The 21,270-nt window shown below is 54.2% G+C and overlaps 1 protein-coding gene across 3 annotated transcripts in view; it reads left to right on the top strand.

Annotated features, from left to right (window-relative positions):
* The window catches only part of PTPRN2 (protein tyrosine phosphatase receptor type N2), a 1,109,078-nt gene that overhangs the window by 965,987 nt on the left and 121,821 nt on the right, over window positions 1-21,270 (top strand). For all 3 annotated transcript variants that reach the window (XM_089336860.1, XM_051857048.3, XM_089336861.1), the window contains one exon: window positions 20,557-20,751. In XM_089336860.1, the coding sequence (XP_089192986.1) occupies window positions 20,557-20,751 (195 nt within the window). The remainder of the gene's footprint in view (window positions 1-20,556; window positions 20,752-21,270) is intronic.

Here is a 21,270-nt window from a genome sequence, read left to right on the forward strand (position 1 = left end):
TGTGTGCCCACGCAGCACTGAGCGAGGGAGCAGTTTCGGTGGGAGTACGCCTTACTGACATCCGGGTGTATTCTAGTGTGCCCTGCCTGTTTCTCTCTCCTTGCAGAAGCCAGAGTAGCTCCTCAGGTGACACTGTGCACACACACAGAAGGGGCCTCTGAGGGTCCCTCCTCCCCAGCTCCTCCGCTGCTCTCGGCATCAGTCAGCCACATGCCTCCAGGGAAGCCCTGGTCCTCTTGCTGCCTCCTCGCGGTCGTGAGAGGGAAGCAGAATCCTGCCACCTCCTCCAATTACAGGTGGACACAGCGGACTCCAGATAAGCTGTGTCTTGCCCTGTCCCCGAGCGAACAGGTGTCGGAGCTGCGTGAGGACCGGGCTGCGACATCCAGGCTTCCCAAGTCTGCGAGTGGTTAAGAGGTGATGGGGATGACGTTGAAATCAGACACTTGTAGATGACAGAGGAGGGACCCCCGGGGCCAGCCGGTACCTGGAGGATTTCGTGGCGGGCTCATGCAGCAGGGGTTGGCTGCGTAGATGGGTGGAGAGGCTGTTCCGAGCAAGAGCTGGGAGCCGGGCACCGGGCGCTCACAGCACAGTGGTGGCAAACCCGACAAGGACCAGGCATTCTATGGGCAGCAGGGAGGATCTGTAACGAGAGTACTGAGAGCCTTCAATGCTGCAGAGCTGGGACAGAGGCAGCTGGGACAGAGGCAGCGAGTGTGGGGTGTCATGGAGAGGACTCCTGTGTCAGGCCCCGCGGGAGTGGAGGGCTCCCAGGAGCGTGTGGGCACATGGGAAGGCTAAGGGTGTCTGTGTGCTCCCTGGGAGGACTTGGCTTCTCCATGTGGCCGACTGATTCCAGAGAATAAGAGCCACATCTTGCCCTCTCCATTCATTCCTTCCTTGTCTACTTTCGCTCGTGCCGCACTTTGCGTACTTTTCCATCATGCAAACTCATGCAAAAAAGAGACCATGATACCCTGCCTCCCTCCAGGCCCTGAGGGCTTCCCCGAGCCCCACCTGCCCCCCTCTGTAAGCTGGGAGGCTGTGCATTTTCACCCCCTCACTGGGCTGCCGAGACGGTCACGTGTGGCCCTGCTTCCAGGCGAAGGGTTACTTCTGTGTGGCTATGGTACTCGTGGATGGGTGCTGGATTCCAGCCCTCCACCTCCCTTTCCCAGGAATGTCTCCTACTACTTCTCTCCTTCCTCTGGGGCGGCTCCCTGTCCTGTAGATCCAACTGACAGAAGCCAGGCCTGTTGTCTGAACTAAAACTCAGGACATACAATCTGCAGAGAAAGCCTGAACTTCCAGGGAAGACGGGCAGCAGACCTGAAGTCCAGGCTGCTGTACAAGATCCAAGGCATTTTAGGGCAGGCACCCGGAGGAGGTGTGAGTGTCCCAGTGGACTTCTAGGTCATTCGAGACTGCAGACAGGTAAAGTCAGCCCTCCGGTTCATCCCGAGCCTCAGGTGGGCTCCAGGATGCGAATGCAAGCTTGGGTCATCTTCAGCCTGCTTCAGCCCCGCCACGCAAGGGGGTTCCTCACCCACGTCCGGTGAGGGGCTCGGCAGTAGCAGTTCTCAGTAAGGAGAGAGGCAGCGTGTGCACGGACGCCTGCTACTGCTGGCAGAGCGCCAGGTCTTCCATGCGAGAGGATGAGCTGTTCAGAAATGAAGTGGGTGTTGGGAGCAGGGGAAGCCTACAGGCGTAAAGGCAGGTGTCAAAAATGGATTAGACAGGGATTTTAAGGGAAATGGATGGAGCGTGGGGAAGCAGTTCTAGAGGACAGGTAACCAGGGACTCAGAGCAGGTTTTAAGGGAGAGAGAAGATCCAGCAGGAGGAGTAGCAGACCCATGCGACGTGGCTGTAGTCGCTCGTGCTTTGTCCCCCTGTATTTCAGCACTGGTCTCTCCAGCTCTTGGGCGGGCCGGCATCCTGCTGGGGGTGAGGGAGCATCCCTGAAGGCAAGGTGAGGAGGCCCAGGCAGCTCTGGAGAGGCCCTCCCGGTGGGTGGCACTGCTCACGTGGAGGAGTGAGACACCTGTCGCGGTCCGACACCCCTTCCGGTTATCCCCATGGAGCTGCAGGCAGAGAGAACCATCTGGGAGGCTTCCTTAGGGACGGACAGGGCACTCGGGCCACGCTCCTTCTCAGCCGTCTGCCTTGATGGGCACGAGAGGATGTGCCTCGTGGTGAATGGCGTTATCTGCAGCGAAATGCTTTAGTCTGTCAAAAATAGCAAAGCCCTGCTCTTCACACCACATGTGTACTGGCATAAAAGAACGTGAGACGCTGCACAAGGAGGTGGAAGGAGGGATGAGAGCTGGGACCGTCAGAGGCCTGTAGGGGCTGCGTGCGCACCAAGAGAGACCTTTGGGAAAAGCATCTCATGGGCGGAGGACAGTCCTTTCCAAATGTCAGGTCAAGACCACTCCGGGGACGTACGTGCAGAAGGCCCACCCGACCAGGAGCCTCCAGCCAGAGGCAGCCCCGCGCAGGAGAAAGGTCTCGGTGCCCAGGAAGGACTGTCCCCCGCTGTTCCACCTGTTTCTCCCACCAGCCGGGAACCTCCTGGTCCATTCCTCCTTCTCCGAGGCCCCTGAGGTCTGGAGTCCTCTTTGCCTCTCAGGGAGCCCTGCTCTCCTACCACCTGTGGCTGGCAGCCGCTTTGGGTACTGGCTTCTGCCCAAGGGCCCCACAGGCACGTGGGTCACCCCTGAGGACCAGGTGCTGCAGAGAGCCCCAGGCGACCTTGGAACCCTAGACTGGCAGACTCAGAACTGATTCTCAAGGGTCTTTCCAGAAAGCGGATTTCTTCTGATGATAGCATTGCACTTTCTGAAACCAGAGGACAGCAGAGAATCCGGTTCTACATGAGGGTAGGCCCCCGTCTACACTCGTGAAGGATTCCTGGGTGTTCAGAGGGTGGTAGAGACAAGCGACGCTGCAGTGACGTGAGGGGTCGGGGCGTACAGGGATTGGGGTGGCCACACAGGTTGCCCCAGAGGACTCCTAGGGATGAAGGAGGCAGTGTGCAGGCAGAGATGGTCTCCTGTAGCCAAGGCTTATGTTGAAGAGAGAGAGAGCAGCTTAGAAAGGCTTGAGCCAAACCAGAGAGGGCCTCGATGCCCAGATAACAAGGGGAGGAATTCCAAGGCCCAGGCAAGCTGTTTATCGTCTCTCCTGTAGACCTGGGAGTTAAGCAATGCAGCCGTTTCTCCAGGTGTCTCAGTAATGACTTTTCCTGTCACTCTGGAGGAGTTAAATAACAGTGTTTTCCTTCCCCATCTAGTTAACCATTCTTAAACTTTGCTGCTCAAAATCTAAAGTCTCCATTGGGGTTTTCTGCTTTGGGAGAATTGCTGATAATTAAGAATGAAATCTTGGTAGATTATTTCTCTATTAGCAAGTACAAGGTACACAAAAGGACTCTAATTAGAAAGGCGGCAGTTGTGAGCAGGTACACCTTCCAGATTTTTTTTAATGTGAAGAATAATGCCACCAGCTCAGTGAAGTATCTAAACGTGTGGTTTTGTGTGTCTGTGTGTACAAAATTGGGGGCACAGGAAAAGGAAGATGAAGGGCAGGTTGTTTGGCACAGCCGTTAAGACACTCACGTCCCACATCAGAGTGCCTGGGTTCAAATCCTGGCCTGCTCCTGGCTGCTGCTTCCTGCTGGCACACACCCTGGGAGGAAGAGGTGAGGGCCCAAGTAGCAGTGTCCCTGCTGCCACATGGGAGACCCTGATGGAGTTCCCAGCTCCAGGCTTCTGCCTGGCCCAGCCTGGGATGCTGCAGTCATTTGAAGAGGGAACCAGTGGGTGGAAGATGTTCGTCTATCTCTCTGCCTTTCAAGTAAATAAAAGAAACTTTAAAAGGGGGGCTGGTGCTGTGGCCTAGTGGGCCAAGCCTCCATCTGCGGCTCCCGCATCCCATATCAGTACCAGTTCGAGTCCCGCCTGCTGCACTTCTGATCCAGCTCTCTGCTGTGGCCTGGGAAAGCAGTGAAAGATGGCCCAAGTGCTTGGGCCCCTGCACCTGTGTGGGAGACCAGGGGTGGGGGGCCTTCTGGCTCCTGGCTTCGGATCGGCCCAGCTCCGGCTGTTGTGGCCATTTGGGTAGTGAACCAGCAGATGGAAGATCTCTCTCTTTCTTTCCTTCTCTCTCTTTGTGGCTCTGCCTCTCAAATAAATAAATAAATCTTTAAAAAAAAAAAGAAATTAAAAATTTTGAAAAGGAAGATCAACAAATGGTTGTGTTAGTAACTAAAGCCAGCTTTTTTAAAAAAATGAGTAACTGTGATATTTAAGAAATATGGATATAAAATACAATTTAAACTTGGATTGACTTTTTTTTTTGATAGCATATCAGTTAAAAGAGTTTCTAAGTGGTAAATGCTGGGATTGCTAAATGGCCTAGGATAACGTTGGTATCAATGTGTAACTAGACTTAAATCTTCTAATTAAAGTAAAAACTTTGATTTGTTCTGTAGGTAAGCAGTGCGTCATTTTCATCTTTTTGTATGTAGAGGCAATGAAACAGAAGAACAGCACTTAAATAAAAGAATATTCCTACAAGTCCACTTTCTGTGGACCTGTGAAATACCCACTTGTACCAGAAATCCAGGTGTTCTTGACTGGGAGCAAAATAGGGGCTCTTTTTTTTTTTTTTTTTTTTTTGACAGGCAGAGTTAGACAGAAAGAGAGACAAAGGTCTTCCTTCCGGTGGTTCACCCCCCAAATGGCTGCTACGGCCGGCGCCCTGTGCCGATCTGAAGCCAGGAGCCAGGTGCTTCCTCCTGGTCTCCCATGCGGGTACAGGACCCAAGCACTTGGGCCATCCTCCACTGCCCTCCCGGGCTACAGCAGAGAGCTGGACTGGAAGAGGAGATACCGGAACAGAATCCGGTGCCTCAACCAGGACTAGAACCTGGGGTGCTGGCACCGCAGGCGGAGGATTAGCCTAGTGAGCCATGGTGCTGGCCAATACGGGCTCATATTAAAACAGAATAATGGGCCGGCGCCGCGGCTCACTAGGCTAATCCTCCACCTAACGGCGCCGGCACACCGGGTTCTAGTCCTGGTCGGGGCGCCGGATTCTGTCCCAGTTGCCCCTCTTCCAGGCCAACTCTCTGCTGTGGCCCAGGAAGGCAGTGGAGGATGGCCCAAGTGCTTGGGCCCTGCACCCCATGGGAGACCAGGAGAAGCACCTGGCTCCTGGCTTTATATCAGCGCGGTGTGCTGGCCGCGGCGGCCATTGGAGGGTGAACCAACGGCAAAGGAAGACCTTTCTCTCTCTCTCTCTCTCACTATCCACTCTGCCTGTTAAAAAAAAAAAAAAAAAAGAATAATGGAGGTAGGAGTTATACCTGCTTTGAAATTGAAATGCGAGGCAGAAGGAAACCAGGAAATAACTCCGATTCTCTTGTTGGTTGGATGAAGACACTGTGGACTCCTTTGCGGGGGCTCTCACAGTGCTCCTGGCATGGCTGTGGTGCTCCCTAGCACTTCCGCTGGGCTCAGCCTCGCCTCTGCCCGGCCAACACCTTGCTTCCAGATGGTTGAGGCACATTTTTTTTTTTTAAAGATTTATTTATTTATTTGAAAGTCAGAGTTACACAGAGAGAGGAGAGACAGAGAGAGAGGTCTTCCATCTGATGGTTCACTCTCCAACTGGCCGCAACGGCCGGAGCTGTGCTGATCCGAAGCCAGGAGCCAGGAGCTTCTTCCAGGTCTCCCATGCGGGTGCAGGGACCCAAGCACTTGGGCCATCCTCCACTGCTTTCCCAGGTCACAGAAGAGAGCTGGATCGGAAGTGGAGCAGCCAGGACTCGAACCGGCACCCATATGGGATGCTAGCGCTTCAGGCCAGGGCATTAACCTGCTGCGCCACAGCACCAGCCCCCAAGGCACATCTTGACTCTTCAGATTTCAGAAGGACTCCTAGTGAAACCCCAAAGCAGACCTGATACCCGGCGTGTGACAAATGGCTCTTGTGTGTCCCCCCCCAGTGACCCTCCCACTCTCCCCTTCTTCTCACCCCACCCCCACCCCGTCACTTCCCACTGTCCCCCACTCTTCATCTGCAGGCGCCCCTCCCCACACCTGCTGGCTTTCCTCCAGGACCAGTGGGAACGTTGACTTCCTGTGAGAGGTGCTGCACCTGTTCCCTTCCGGCCTTCCAGAGCCGTGTGTCAGAGCCGAGAAAACCGAGGCTGGAGATGAACACGGCCCTGCTGATGAACAGGGCCCATTTGCTGGTAGCCACGCGGCCGGGCTCAGGCCTCAAGATTCTAGAAGGAAGGTCCTCGCACAACTGTCAGGCCCCACGTCATTCAGATCCGTTTGAGATGGAATAATGGGGGCCCCGGAATGATGTGTGGTTTCTGAAAATGTAGAAGCAGCTGTGCGGGTCCCGCTCCCACCCTCCCAGCACAGCCCTGCCCTGTGGCTTAATTAAGCAGTGGCCACCAAATGGAAAGACGTGAATACCTTTTGTGTTCCTGGGCTGGGCTCCCTACAGCCCCTGAACCACCCTGTGCTTGGTGCGCCTGAGCCTTTGTTCCCACTGCCCCCTCCCTTGAAGGCCCTTCCCCCGCTCTGCAGCCAGATCACTCCCATCTGTTAAGCCCTGTTCAGATCCCCCCGTCCCACTGCCACCACCACCACCACCACGGAGCCCCCCGCCCCGCCCCGGGCCAGGGGACCAGTCCCTGTTCTGATGGCCAGAGGCCCTATTCATTCACACCCTGCGCTTTATCCTTTGTCTTCTTCCTCCGTGGAGTTCCTTCCGGCTGTATTCTCCCCGTTGACACTTACTTGTTCCTCCGTTCAGGACCCAGGCAGACATGATGCTGAGCTGGACTTGTTCCCTGTGTGTGAGGGGCCCCTCAGTTTCCCCGGGCGCCACATCTGTACAAACCCACAGGGGACCTTGTTGGCGCTTGATAAAAGCCGATTGATAAATGGAACTAAGACTGACGTGAGAAGGGCTGGGTTGGGGTGGCCAAGGCGGCAGCAGGAGTTGGGTGCATTGAGAGCGCACTCCCCGTAATTTCCAACGTGCAGAATGGTGCCGGGCGTACAGGAAGCAGCTGGCAAATGTTAGGCATTGTAGGTGTCTAAGGGTGACATGAATGGTATTCTGCTGGGTCAAGAAGGCAGTAGAACTTTCTTGTGCGAAAGCTGCTCTTTGTGGCATCCTGTGTCTGGCCCAGGCTGCTCCTGGTTTGTTTCTTAACAGACTGTGTTGCTTTGAAGGTCAGGATGAAACAGGAAGCCAAGGGGTGCGCGCGGGCACCCTGCTCCAGGGCAGTTGTGCCCACAGACGTGAGCTGGAATCTGTGGTCTTGGAGGGCACCCCTGACTTTTGGGGGAGCCCCTAAACTCTTAACTGCATGGCAAGGCCTCAGCTGTACGAGCTGGGAGAGTTTGGGGCTGGCGTTTGCCATCTCGCCAGGCGGCCTGGCTGGAGGACGGTTTACAGCAGGGGCTGAGCCCTTTGATAACTGGCAGTGTTTCGGGTGTCAGAGATCAGAGGTGCTCTCTGCTGCACGTGAGCGAACGCACCGGGGACTGAGTGCTACAGAAGTGATGAGATGAAGCATGGGTTATGCACGAGGGAAGACTCCAGAATCATGGCTCTCCTTTCCCGGTTTTCATCCTCACCGGGCTCAATCTGATATTCACCTGCAGCAGACAATCGAGGGAGGTGAGTGTCTCCGGTCTTAAAGGAGAGAGGTCTTTTAAAGGGATGTGGTGAGTGCGCTGTTGGGCACGTCAGTAACTTCTGGAAACAGCTGAGCACGCTAAACCCCTCGCCTTCAAGTCCTCACCTTCAGCCAGCATGCCCACTGCAAATTTTATGACACTGTGCGCCTTCGGTGCTTTGAAACTGTGCAGAACGATAGTGTTGTCCAGCTGTCTGAGGGGCTTGGACAGAACTGAAGAAAGTAGCCCCTCTCTTCATCAGACAAGGAAGCCAAAGCGCCTGGCAGCAGGATTCAATTCCAGCTCCTCTGGCAGTGCCTCGTCCATGGTCACAGGCCACTGCCGCAGGGTGTGGGCTCCGAGGGCCCCTGGGGTGGGCTGGCACACCGCCTGGATGCTGGTGCTACTCATTGATCAGCAAGCATCCCATTGAATCTCCCTGCTGTGCTGTGGCTCGGGGTGAGGAATAGGCAAACAGCAACAGGGACTCCTGTTCTCAAGTCTGGGAGGCAGAATGTGTCGAACATGAGAATTAGAAGGCGGTACGAGACTGGGTGTTATATAGCGCCCAGCTGGGAGGTGTATGTGGCAGAGAGAGGGACAGGCGGCCTAGGGATATCATAGGGAATCATAAGGGTGCTACAAACTATTTTTTTTTCACTTCTATTAGTTAAAGTGTGTCTATAGCTTTAAGTCTCGTTTTGAGAAAACATCTTGCAGAATAGGGAAAAAATTAGTATTGCTGGGTAAACACTGCTGTTCACGGAACTGTTTTGGTGACTTTGCTAATGTTGTGGGTCCCAGCGCTTAAAATAATGCAGCTGCACCGGCTCATGGAGCAGCCCAGGCTTGCAGCCGCCGAGTCATTCTTAGCGTCTCTCTGCGTGGCGGGCTGGGAGGGGGAGGGGGGACCAGTGCTCCAGCTGAGAGGTCCTTCTGAGACCCTGCCCTGCAGGGGCTCCCTAAACTGTTTGTCCCTGCGCAGATGCAAGTGTGTTGGAGGGGGGTGTACACTCACACGCGTTGTCCCCTAGCCTAAGTGTAGAAGTCCCCCAGGTGTCACAGGCAAGGCCATTGGAGACACCCAAGCTGTGTCCCTAGGGAACTGGGGAGCTCATGGTGGCTCATGCCTTTTCAAGAGAGATGGGGTTGTGAACCCAGGACCCCATAGTGGGGAACAAGTGCTTCTGTGGCTTAGGCATGGGGCCACCAGCAGATCTGCCAGGGCTTTGACCTCCCTGTCACTCAGATGCGACCATGGCCTGCTCAGAGGTGACCGTGGCCCCATGTTCCCCTGATGGCTCAAGAGGAGGCCCCCTGTGCCCCGAGACATTGGAACAGGGTCCCCTTGGCATGTGCTGGATCACAGCTGTCATTTTTCTTTTCCATAGCAGTAGAAATCAGGTCCGCTATTAATGGAGGGAATATTGATGTAAAATAGCTCTCAAGAGCTAAAGCGCTGGCCACTGTGTCTGTGCTCACAGCCAGCCTCGCTGGCCTGGAATGGGAGGTGATTCCTTCTGGGTCATATGTAGTGTTACAATGATACAAAAGCCTGCTTGAATAACACTGTGTTACAAACAAAGACAGGTGATTGTACAAGAACTCTTCTTGATGCGCTTTATTTTCTCGCTATGAAACATGCGCACTTTTAAGTCTGGAATACATCCTCCCCTGCCTTTCCACAAACACTCCACTTAATTTTGGTGGTGCTCCATGTAGAAGTCTGTGTATCCTAAACATAACTTGCTTTGGCTTTTCTTATTCCAGCGGTAATGCGTGCCTCGTTTAGAAAGTGCAAATAAACCAAATTAAAAAAAAAAATACAAAGTGACCTCTAATTCCATCCTAAGGTGCGAGAATCCCTGAGTATTTGGGTGTGTCTTCTATTTGTGAAATGTGGGATTCTCTGGTAAGCAGCTTCCGGTACCACAGGCTCTCGGCATTCTGTTGGAACGTAGACCTTTGCTCTTTTTTCTTTTTTAATTTTTTTTATTTTTTGACAGGCAGAGTGGACAGTGAGAGAGAGACAGAGAGAAAGGTCTTCCTTTGCCGTTGGTTCACCCTCCAATGGCCTCTGCGGCCAGCACACCGCGCTGATCCGAAGGCAGGAGCCAGGTACTTCTCCTGGTCTCCCATGGGGTGCAGGGCCCAAGCACCTGGGCCATCCTCCACTGCACTCCCTGGCCACAGCAGAGAGCTGGCCTGGAAGAGGGGCAACTGGGACAGAATCCGGCGCCCCGACCGGGACTAGAACCCGGTGTGCTGGGGCCACAGGCGGAAGATTAGCCTAGTGAGCCACGGTGCCGGCCAGACCTTTGCTCTTACATCCAAGAAGTCTGCAGGTGCACTTGCCCCAGCTGTTTCCTCCCTGTGTGTCAGACTCCGCCTGGCCCCGTGAGCTGAGACCAGGTCTCTCCCCAGAGGGTGGGTGCCTTTTCAATGTGTTCTCTCCAGCCTGCAAAGTAATTGGCGTTTATCGCTCCCCGCATATCCTAATGAACCCAATTTTTTTTTCCTTCTGTGGCTTTGTGCGTTTATTCCTTAGTTTTGTCCTGTTACCACCAATTATACTCTCCAAAGAACCCTAAAAATCCCAGCCCATCCTTTGTGTACACACTCAGGCAGTGCGCTGCTTTGCTCCAGCGGTTCCTCAAGAGGTGCAAAGAGGTTTTGCTGAAGCCTTTGTAGTCTTGGGCTTTCTTTCGGCAGAATTGGAGAACGATGGGTCTTTTTCTTTTCCCAGGGATTCCCACTCTCCGTAATTTGCCCCCATCAGATGCAGCGTTGAGAAATGAGACATTTGCATTATTCCGCGTAAGGGTGATTTTCTGCTCCCAGAACCCTATTCAACCTGCTCCGCACATTGTGTTGTGGAGAAGTGTCTTAGACTTGCGAGGGCTCTGCACAAAGCTCCCGGGGCCCCAGCTCGGGGTGTAACAGAGCAGCACGTGGTTTGACGGAACGGGAGCCTTGCGGTGTCACAACGTGGAGTGTGGTCTCTGTTTCCTTCGTGTGCGCCCGTACACCCAAGCGATCGACTCAGCGAGGGTGAAGCCGCCCACCTTCAGCCAAATCCTCTGCTGACGTGACCCGTCGGGGGTCCTGGGGGCGCTCTCTGGTGGCCTTGGGGTCCTGGTATTGGTGCCTGGGGGCCTCGGGCGGGGCTGGGTGCCGTCACACTCCCCTTCCTCTAGGCTCTGCGCACTGCACCGTATCAGCCCTGCTCGTTTTCTCGTTGGGGACATCCTGCACCTGGGCATAGACACCCAGCACCGTACCTTTCTTGGCAAACTCCGGGCCACGTAAATGCTGTTAAGTAGCATAGCACAGGCCTGCCGTCTTTATTTTGCGATGGAGCACTTAAATTTAGGGACATGATGCTGTTCTTTCCCTTTGAAAAGCTCGCTCTGTCTGGTTTCACCTGGGGAGCATGAGGGAGCGTCTCTTCGGTCCTATGAGGACCAGGACCTGTCGCATGTCCCCGCTTCCTCCCCCTGGCTGTGTCCCTTTCTCATTGCCTATGTGTAAATGGGGATGTCACCAAGGGAGTCCAGACAGTCTAATCGGAGAGCAACAGTAGCCTCGATGGGAGAAGTAACATCTGTTTACGTGCATTGACTCTTGGAATACTCCCAACAGCATCATGGCAGCGTTCTGTTATCACACCCATTACACAGATGACAAAACGGATGCAGATTTAGGCAGCTTGTCCAGTGTCACCCAGGATTCAGACCGTGTGCCCATAGAGTCTTGGCCCTCAACCTACACCGTGCAACCCTTGGGTTTCTCTTGGGCCTGTTTGCTTTCTCTGCCAGTGATGAGTTTCATTTTCTGCTATGGGACATTTTTTTTTGACAGAGTTAGTGAGAGAGAGAGAGAGACAGAAAGGTCTTTCTTCTGTTGGTTCACCCCCTAAAAGGCCACTACAGCTGGCGCGCTGCGCTGATCCGAAGCCAGGAGCCAGGTGCTTCTCCTGGTCTCCCATGGAGTGCAGGGCCCAAGCACTTGCGCCATCCTCCACTGCACTCCCGGGCCACAGCAGAGAGCTGGACTGGAAGAGGAGCAACCGGGACAGAATCCAGCACCCCAACCAGGACTAGAACGTGGGGTACCGGCACCGCAGGCGGAGGATTAGCCTAGCGAGCCGTGGCGCCGGCTGTGATATTTTTTTCAAAGACATATTCACTGCCCCAAAATATAGGCGCAGTATCGTCATTGTTGGCTGTCACTGTGGAGACCACCTGCAAGCTCGTGTCCTCCTGTCGTTAGATGAGCACATGCAACCCTCCCATCAGGCACTTGAGACGATTTGCATCCGCTCTGGTTGGTAATTTCCAGGGTGGGGGAGGGGCAGACAGCCTGGAGGCTCCGGAGCAGAGGTGCTGAGAGGGGTAGAACCCCCCCAGGAGCAGAGAACGAAGCCCATCTCCAGGGATGCACGTCCTGTAAATGCCCAGCCACCCCGATTGCCCCCTTTGCTGTTTGCAGTTTTTTCTTCTGCGTCCACATTTGCATTGGCCTTTTCTTCGCTGCTGAAGAGTAGAATGTGGGATGAGAAAAGAGAAGAGATTGGTGGGTCCAGCCCCTGGTGGGAGTGACCCTGGCGATCGCCAGCCGTCCAGGTGTGCAGTGCAGGTGAGCAGTGGCTCTGGCGCTGCATGTGCACAGGAAGGAGGGAGCTCTGTGGGTTGACCCCATATTTGCATCTGTGATCAAAAGATCCACTTGGCTAAAGCGGCCTCTCCTCTCTCTCTCTCTTTTTTTTTTTTTTTTTTTTTTTTTTTTGACAGGCAGAGTGGAGAGTGAGAGAGAGAGACAGACAGCGAGAAAGGTCTTCCTTTGCCGTTGGTTCACCCTCCAATGGCCGCCGCGGCCGACCCACCGCGCTGATCTGAAGGCAGGAGCCAGGTACTTCTCCTGGTCTCCCATGGGGTGCAGGGCCCAAGCACCTGGACCATCCTCCACTGCACTCCCTGGCCACAGCAGAGAGCTGGCCTGGAAGAGGGGCAACTGGGACAGAATCCGGCGCCCCGACAGGGACTAGAACCCGGTGTGCCGGCGCCGCAAGGTGGAGGATTAGCCTAGTGAGCCGCGGCACCGACCTCTCCTCCTCTTTTATAATTAATTACCTGTAGGTTACTGAGTGTGTGAGCTACTGTGAAGATGACAGTTGTCTCTATATACTCAAGGTTATCGGACTACATGCCCTGGATAATTCTAATGATCATAAATCATATCTTTTTTATTAGACTTAGCTTAGATCTTAAATATCTTGTATGATTTGCTTTAAGATTTATTTATTTGAGAGGCAGAGAGACAGAGAGAGATCTTCCATCTGCTGTTTCACTCTGCAAATGACCTCATCGGCCAAGGGCTGGACCAAGCTGAAGCCAGGAGCCTGGACCTCCATCCGGGTCTCCCACATGTGTGGCAGGGTCCCAAGCCCTGGCGCCATCTTCCACTGCCTTCCCAGGCTCAGTAGCAGGGAGCTGGATCGGAAACAGAGCAGACAGGACTGGCACGCATGCTGCGATATCAGATACCGGCATTGCAGGCGGTGCCTTCACTCACTGCGCCACCACGCCAGCCCCTACGACAATTGGTTTTGCAGAGGCTGGGAAGGTCTGCACCTTTTGTCCAGCCACGTGCAGACCTATTTGCCAAAAATCCTTCCACGCACACAAGCAAGGCTGTGCTGAGGATGCCCTGGGAGCCCCGAGGGGCGCTGCTGCGTTTGGAAATTGGTGGTTATTGGGATTGTATGTGTTTGCTCCCTTATTAGTTAATACTTTTCGATAGGCCAGCATATCCTATAATTTTCATTTGAGGGTGTTTATGATGTTAACCAGGGAATTTTTTTGCTCTGGGCATTGATTATGTCCCTTTTTTGCTGGCTGCCAAGATTACAAATGAGGGAAATTTCAGAACGTAATTGGGTTGGTCTCCAGGTTTCTTTCTGAGTATGCTTATGTAGTTTAGTTAGCGTTATCAATTATCTTTTGCTCAGATAAAGCGCTCTCTGGGTCACAGCTCTGTATTTCAAACTCGTTGCACAGACTTGACTTGCAGAATACCAACGTTGGCAGTGACTGTTTCTGCCGCTGGCTGATGTGGGTTTCCTGTGTGGTGCTACGTGGGCCTCTGCGAGAGTTGGACCACGTAGCTGGGGCGGCAGGAGCAGGGGGAGGGCGTTGGTATGACGACAGTTCGGTGTGAGTGTCTGTGTGCACCCCAGCCGTTCGGTCCTCCCCCAAGGGCTGGGAGGATTGTGCTTGCACATTTGCCCTCCCGGGCATAGCTGATGCGTTTGAAATAAAGAATGGAGCAGCCCCGCGAGGCCGCACATCTGCCTTCTGGTCTAGGGAGGGGAAGAACGTAGGCAGTGGCGTCTTTGCTGAGCCCGACGCTGGAGGCATCATTTGGAGTTTGGATCTGTTGGAAGCAGCTAGAAACATTCCCACAGCACCGCGCCCCCAGAATTAGCCTCCTCGACCCCCGCTGGGTCCTAACGTCAAGAAGCATTCAACTTTTGGATTTTTTTTTTTAATGTATAGTCTATTCTGGGAAAAAGCAGTCCCTATTCCTTAGAAAATTTTGTTCAAGATTTATTTTATTTATTTGAAAGACAGAGTTACAGAGAGAGGTAAAGGCAGAGAGAGAGAGAGAGGTCTTCCATCCACTGGTTCACTCCCCAAATGGCAGCAACGGCTGGAGCTGCACCAATCCAAAGCCAGGAGCCAGGAGCTTCTTCCGGGTCTCCCACATGGATGCAGGAGCCCAAGGACTTGGGCCAAATTCTACTGCTTTCCCAGGCCATAGCAGAGAGCTGGACAGGAAGTGGAGCAGCCGGGTCTCGAACCGGCGCCCATAGGGGATGCCGGCACTTAAGGCCAGGGCGTTAACCCACTGCGCCATAGCACTGGCCCCTCCTTAGAAAATTTTTAAAGTATATTGCACAGCAATGGGCAGAAGAGGGCATTTCTGCGATGGAGGTTGGACTTCCAGAAGGCAGCAGAGTAAATGCCTTGCAGAGCTCCTGAGCTGAAGTTCGAAGCAGCCAACTCCTGAGTTGGTCCCACGAGAGCCACGCTGATGTAGCCACAGCTGGGCTGCCGTGAGACCTGAGCTTGCAGCTGAACATGACCTCTTCAGACGCGGGTGTGGTCAAAGGCCAGCAGGAGGGATGGAGCTGAGGAGGGCAGCATTTTCCCTTCGGACCCTCCTGGGCTCAGGAAGCCACCTCGCTGATAGCCTGCATGACTTCCAGCTGGGCAGATGTACATCTTATTTGCAAAAGGGAACTTAACCATAAAACAAGATCGGCAAGCAGGACCGGGAGGGTGGAGGCTGGAATGCACTTGCTGGCAGCGGTGAGGTAAGGAGGCACCGCTCTGCACATCCTAGCAGGTGCCATTCCTTCCACGGCTGCCCAGCTTTGAGCCGCAGTAGCACCGCCGCATGAGGCTTCTCTCTAGTGCATGAGGCACCCCTACAGCTGGCCCCGAGACAGCCTTCCCGTGAAAACCCAACGCAGGTCCGCAGTACTTCCTGTGGTTGTCCATGCCCAGCCCTGGGGGATGTGGACGCTGGGTGGACAGGACCCCGGAGAGTCTTGTTTGACCTGGCATTGTTGGCATCTGGCTATGTTTGACACATGTATGTTCTGAAAGAATAATTAATCCTAATAATTAATAAGGAGCCGACATGTGCCAGGCACTGTCTAAGCTTATTGGTCTTACGTAATCCTCACAGTAACTGTGAACTTGGTCCTGTTATCACCATGCCAGAGATGGGGGAACTCGGGCACAGAGAGGTTAGGCAGTTTGCCCAGTGTCACACAGCCAGGACTCAAGATCAGGTGTCCTGGGGCCGGCGCTGTGGCATAGCGGGTAAAGCTGCCACCTGCAGTGCCAGCATCGCATGTGGGTGCCATTCGAAACTTGGCTGCTCCACTTCCAGTCCAGCTCTCTGCTGTGGCCTGGGGAAGCAGTGGAGGATGGCCCAAGTGCTTGGGCCCCTGCACCCACATGGGAGACCGGGAAGAAGCTCTTGGCTCCTGGCTCCTGGCTTCAGATCAGCACAGCTCCAGCTGTTGTGGCCATCTGGGGAGTGAACTAGCGGATGGAAGACCTCTCTCTCTCTCTCTCTCTCTCTCTCTCTGCCTCTCTCTCTCTCTGCCTCTCCTTCTCTCTGTGTAACTCTTTCAAGTACATAAATCTTAACCAAAAAAAAAAAATCGGGCATCCTGAGTCCAGGCTCTGAATGAATGAGCATCCTGGAAGTCAAGACAAGGAATCAGTGAAATCTCTCCTGCCAGCTCCTTCGAAGAAGTCACTGTGTTCTGGGTGCCAGCTCCGGGAGGTCTGCTTCCTGGGACATCACGGGCAATGTGGCTGTCCATGTCTCCAGGGCAGCTTTGTGGAGGTGTGGAGATCCTCCCATATGGCTGGTTCCCCGGTGGCCTTGTGAAAGACCCTGCAGAAGCACAGCAGGGTGCTCCCGGTTGTCCATCAGCTAAAGGCAGAGGAGCACAGCAGAGCCCCAGGAAGTAGGGCCCACCGTGTTGCTCGGTTTGCAGCAGCAGGGGGAGGCCAGCCCCACCACCCCATCACCACGGGCCCCAGCCTCCTCTACCGACCTCACCCCTCCTGGGGAGAAGGCCTGGCTCATCACCTCTCGGATAGTAGCTGTCTGAGTCGTCTGTTGTCTAGGAACCCGAGAGCAGTCAGTTCAGAAAAGCACGCCCACCGTAGCCAGATGCACCTGCTTTTATCTTTAAGAGAACAGTGTGCAGTGAGTGCATCTTGCATTCACGAAGTCAGATCTCTCCCCGGCAAGGAGTCCTCTCGCTGTGGGGACACACTGCCCCTCCCACAGCGCGTGCACCTCTGAGCAGGTGACGAGCGACCCCCGAATGGTCCCGAGCCCTCTGGGCCAAGCTTCCAGGTGTCTGCTCTCCAATCAAGGTGCCCAGCGTTGAATACCTGCTGTTGGGAAGAGAGTGGGAGTAGATTTTTCTTGGATCTTTATCATAGCTTCGTCCCTTTAAAAAAAAGAAAAATGAAAACCAGCCTATGAGGAGCTCAGCCCTGAGTGGCCGTGCAAAGAACACTGGGCCTGCACCAGCAGGTGCCATCCCAGAAGTGACCCAAGCACCTGTGCCTCTTCCCTGCGTTTCCAAATCAACTGTGCGTCATCCACCAGATGGGAGTTCTGGGTCGATGGTCTGTTGGCTAATGCAGCTCTAAAATTCTGCGATCTCTTTGGACATGTCTTTGAATTTGCCAAGTTTTCATGGTTTTGTTCTGGTTTAGAGGATTGTTTTAAAAAAATTTTTTTTTGACAGGCAGAGTGGACAGTGAGAGAGAGAGAGACAGAGAGAAAGGTCTTCCTTTGCCGTTGGTTCACCCTCCAATGGCCGCCACGGCTGGCGTGCTGCGGCCGGCGCACTGCGCTGATCCGAAGGCAGGAGCCAGGTGCTTCTCCTGGTCTCCCATGGGGTGCAGGGCCCAAGCACTTGGGCCATCCTCCACTGTACTCCCGGGCCACAGCAGAGAGCTGGCCTGGAAGAGGGACAACCAGGACAGAATCCGGTGCCCCAACCGGGACTAGAACCCGGTGTGCCAGCGCCACTAGGCGGAGGATGTCTATTGAGCCATGGCGCCGGCCTGTTTTAATTTTTATTGCACTAATATTTATACTGTTTTTCTGACTAATGTTTGAAGGCTTTCTCTGTAGCAGACCCCATGCCAAACATTTTATATACTGCAACTTTTTTTAAAAAAAAAGATTTATTTATTTTTATTTGAGAGGCAGAGTTACAGAGAGAGAAAGAGACAGAGAAAAAGGTCTTCCATCCACTGGTTCACTCCCCAAATGGCCACAACGGCTGGAGCTGGCCCAATCCAGAGCTAAGAACCAGGAGCTTCCTCCACGTCTCCCACGTGGGTGCAGGGACCCAAGGACTTGGGCCATCTTCCACTGCTTTCCCAGGTGCATTAGCAGAGGGCTGAATAGGAAGTGGAGCAGCCGGGACTTGAACCAGCGCCCGTGTGGGACGCCGGCGCTTCAGGCAGAGGCTTTACCTGCCACGCCACAGCGCCAGCCCCCTATGCTTCAGCTTTTAAAGTGAGAAAAACAAAGAACCGCAGGCTTGGAGACCTTCAGCGATGAGCGCACATTCACCCAGGTGGTGAGCCAGGACCCAGCGCAGGACTCTGAAGCGTGGTTGGTACACCTCATTCTCTGGATGTTGAGGGAAAGACAGGCCCCCAGGCTCTGCTGCACTGCTTCCATCGGGGACAGCCGCACACCGTGGCCACTTTGATTGCTGTTTCAATCCACCTTCCCCAGAGGTTCTCCTTCTTGGAGGATGTGCGCTGAGTTCTCTCAGCTGTGCGTAGCACTTTCTGTGCTGAGAGGTGGAGAGAGAGAGAGAGAGAGGTCTACTGTCCACTCGTTCACTCCTCAGATCGCCACGGCGGCCAGCCCTGGGCCAGGCTGAAACCAGGAGCCAGAAGGTTTATCTCGGTCTCTGACACAGATGGCAGAGACCCAAACACTTGGGCCACCTCCCACTGCTTTTTCCAGGCCACCAGCGGGGAGCTGGATTGGAAGTAGAACAGCCGGGACTTGAACATGGCACCTGTGTGAGATGCCAGTGTCACCGGTGACAGCTTTATCCACTCTGCCACAACTCCGGCCTCCCCACCTCCACTTTCAGTCTAGCTTCCTGCTAATGTGCCTAAGACGGCAACGGATGATGGCTCAACTACTCTATGTGGGAGACCTGGATGGAGTGGATGGCTTTGCATGGCTCCTGGCTTTGGCCTGGCCTCACCCTGGCCGTTGCAGGCATTTGCAGCTGGTCAGGGGCACGTGGCAGGTGTGGCCTCCCCTGGACGGCACCAAAGTGAGAAGGAAAGGGAACACTTTCTCTTTCCAGGAATGCATTTCAACTTCTCCTCTGTGGAGCCCGAATTCTCTTAGAGACGTCTGCATGCCCGTTTCATTTTGCTGAGATCTGTTTGCACCGGGCAGACGACGGAACTTGTGCTGTGGGGACTGGGGGAACGCTGGCGACGTGGTGTTTTGTTTACAGAAATGGCAGGGAGCGTGCAGGCTGAATCAGGAAGCAACCATCGGCCGCCGAGGTGCAGCCCTGCCAGCACGTGCCCTGAGAACCCGCGGCCCGAGGGACGTGGCGGCACTGGGCTGCGGGCAGGCCCCCTCCACGCGTGCGTGGCAGGTGCTGGGCGGGCCCAGGTCCACCTTGTGTAATGAAGTCCGTACCCTGCCACGATCCGGCTAAAGCTTGCACTGTAATATGGAGATTTTCATTGAAATCCAGCAGCTCGTGTCAGAAAGAGTAAACTTTGTCCAGGACCCTATACTTTGCTTTTGGTATGCACTTCCGGTATTCTCTTGATTGGGCTTTTGTCAATTTGGAAGTTATTTTGGGGAGAGAAACACCAAAATGAGGCTATTTTTTTTCCTCCTCTAACCAATCTGATTATGATACTAATGCCTGTATTTCATCCAAAAATCACCCTCATCTCCCAGATGGCTTACATTCCAAAGACAAAGGAAAGATGCCGAACTCGGTCTTCCTGTCGCGTTATTCCAGGATATTCCATGTTGACCACAGAGGAAGATGCCTCGGCTCCTTTCTTGAATCTGTGATGTGTGTGTGTGTATGTACAGGTGTATGTGGGTGTGTGTACAGCTGTGTGTACATGTGGGTATGTACAGGCATGTGTGTATAGGTGTGTGTACGTGTTGTACAGGGGTGTGTGTATGTATAGATGTGTGTATGTATGTACAGGAGTGTGTGTGTACAGGAGTGTTTGTGTATAAGTATGTGTACAAGTGTTGTGTGTGTATGTGTATACAGGTGTGTGTGCACAGGGGTGTGTGTATGTATAGATGTGTGTGTACAGGTGTGTATGTACAGGTATGTGTGTGTATGTACAGGTCTGTATGCACAGGTGTGTGTTCAGGTGTGTGTGTGTGCATATGAGTGTGTGTTTATAAGGGTGTGTGTGTAGGTGTGTGCATGTGTGTGTACACGTGTGTACACAGTGTGTCTCTGTATAGGTGTGTGCGTGTGTGTATGTACAGGTCTGTGCATGTACAGGTGTGTGTTCAGGTGTGTGTGCATGTGAGTATGTGTTTATAGGGGTGCGTGTATGTATAGGTGTGTGTATGTACAGGTGTGTTTGTGTATGCGTATAAATGTGTGTGTATGTGTATACAGGTGTGTATGTGTATGCGGGTATGTGTACAGGGGTGTGTGTATGTACAGATGTGTGTGCGTACAGGTGTGTATAGGTGTGTGCGTGTGTGTATGTACAGGTCTGTGCATGTACAGGTGTGTGTTCAGGTGTGTGTGCATGTGAGTGTGTGTTTATAGGGGTGTGTGTATGTATAGGTGTGTGTATACAGGTGTGTGTAAAGGTGTGCGTGTGTGTGCACATGTGTACACAGGTGTGTATATGTATAGGTGTGTGCATGTATGTGTAGAGGTGTGTGCATGCATGTGAGTGTGTGTGTGTGTTCATTTATTCTCAGAAGCAGCCCAGCTCTGTGTAACCTGAAAGGCTGCCAGAGAGCAGTGCCAGCTTCCTCTCCCACGCGAGGAAGGAAGCACCTATGAAGTGTGGTGCCTCTGGGAATCAGGATGTCCCGGGGCCACCTGATGGCCCGCTGGACAGCCCAGAGGTGAATCCTCGGCCGTCTGGACCTTGCGTCTTAGGACAAGCAGGTGGAGGGCCCCCTACCCTGCCGGGATCCCCAGATGCCACTAAGCCCCTGACCTGTTCTCCTCCCCATCTCTTCTAGGAGCTGTGCCGCCAGCGCATGGCTGTGCGGCCATCGGACCGCCCCGAGGGCCAACACACGTCCCGCATCAACAGCGTCTCATCCCAGTTCAGTGACGGGCCAATGCCCAGCCCTTCTGCCCGGAGCAGCACCTCGTCCTGGTCCGAGGAGCCCGTCCAGTCGAACATGGACATCTCCACCGGCCACATGATCCTGGTAAGGCCCAAGCCCTCTGTGGTGGGGAGAGCTGTCCTCACCGCCTGCCAGCAGGGCTGAGGGACGTGGCTGGCAGTGCTCCCGCCCACACACAAGTGCTCAGCCCTCCTCCCGCACCGTCTTCCATCGCATGCTCCATCGCCAGCCCGGCCGCACCTTCATGGAAGCTGACGGTGGGGCTCTTTCTGCAGTGAGGCCTCTGGACTTCCACAGGCAGGAGTGCTGACTCGGGGCGGCCTTTCCCAGTCTGCTTAGGGTGTGCAGCCCCACAGGCACCTCATGGAGTGGGAGAGCTTGCAGGGGTGGGAACGCACCGCGTGTGACGCGTTCTTCAGCCCTCTAAGTAACCGGCATCAGTCTCTCCCTTCACCCTGCTTTCCCAGCCCAGGGCTTGCTGTCTGGGTAAAGAAATGTCACTCACATACAGCAGTACACATACACAATCACACAGGGCGGAGGGAGCTCCTCAGTGGGGCCACGAGCTGAGTGCGTCACACACACACATACACACACACCTGA

Source organism: Oryctolagus cuniculus, chromosome 7 (genome assembly GCF_051225735.1).
Source record: "Oryctolagus cuniculus isolate XC-2025 breed Fujian yellow rabbit chromosome 7, ASM5122573v1, whole genome shotgun sequence".
Taxonomy (NCBI): Eukaryota; Metazoa; Chordata; class Mammalia; order Lagomorpha; family Leporidae; genus Oryctolagus; species Oryctolagus cuniculus.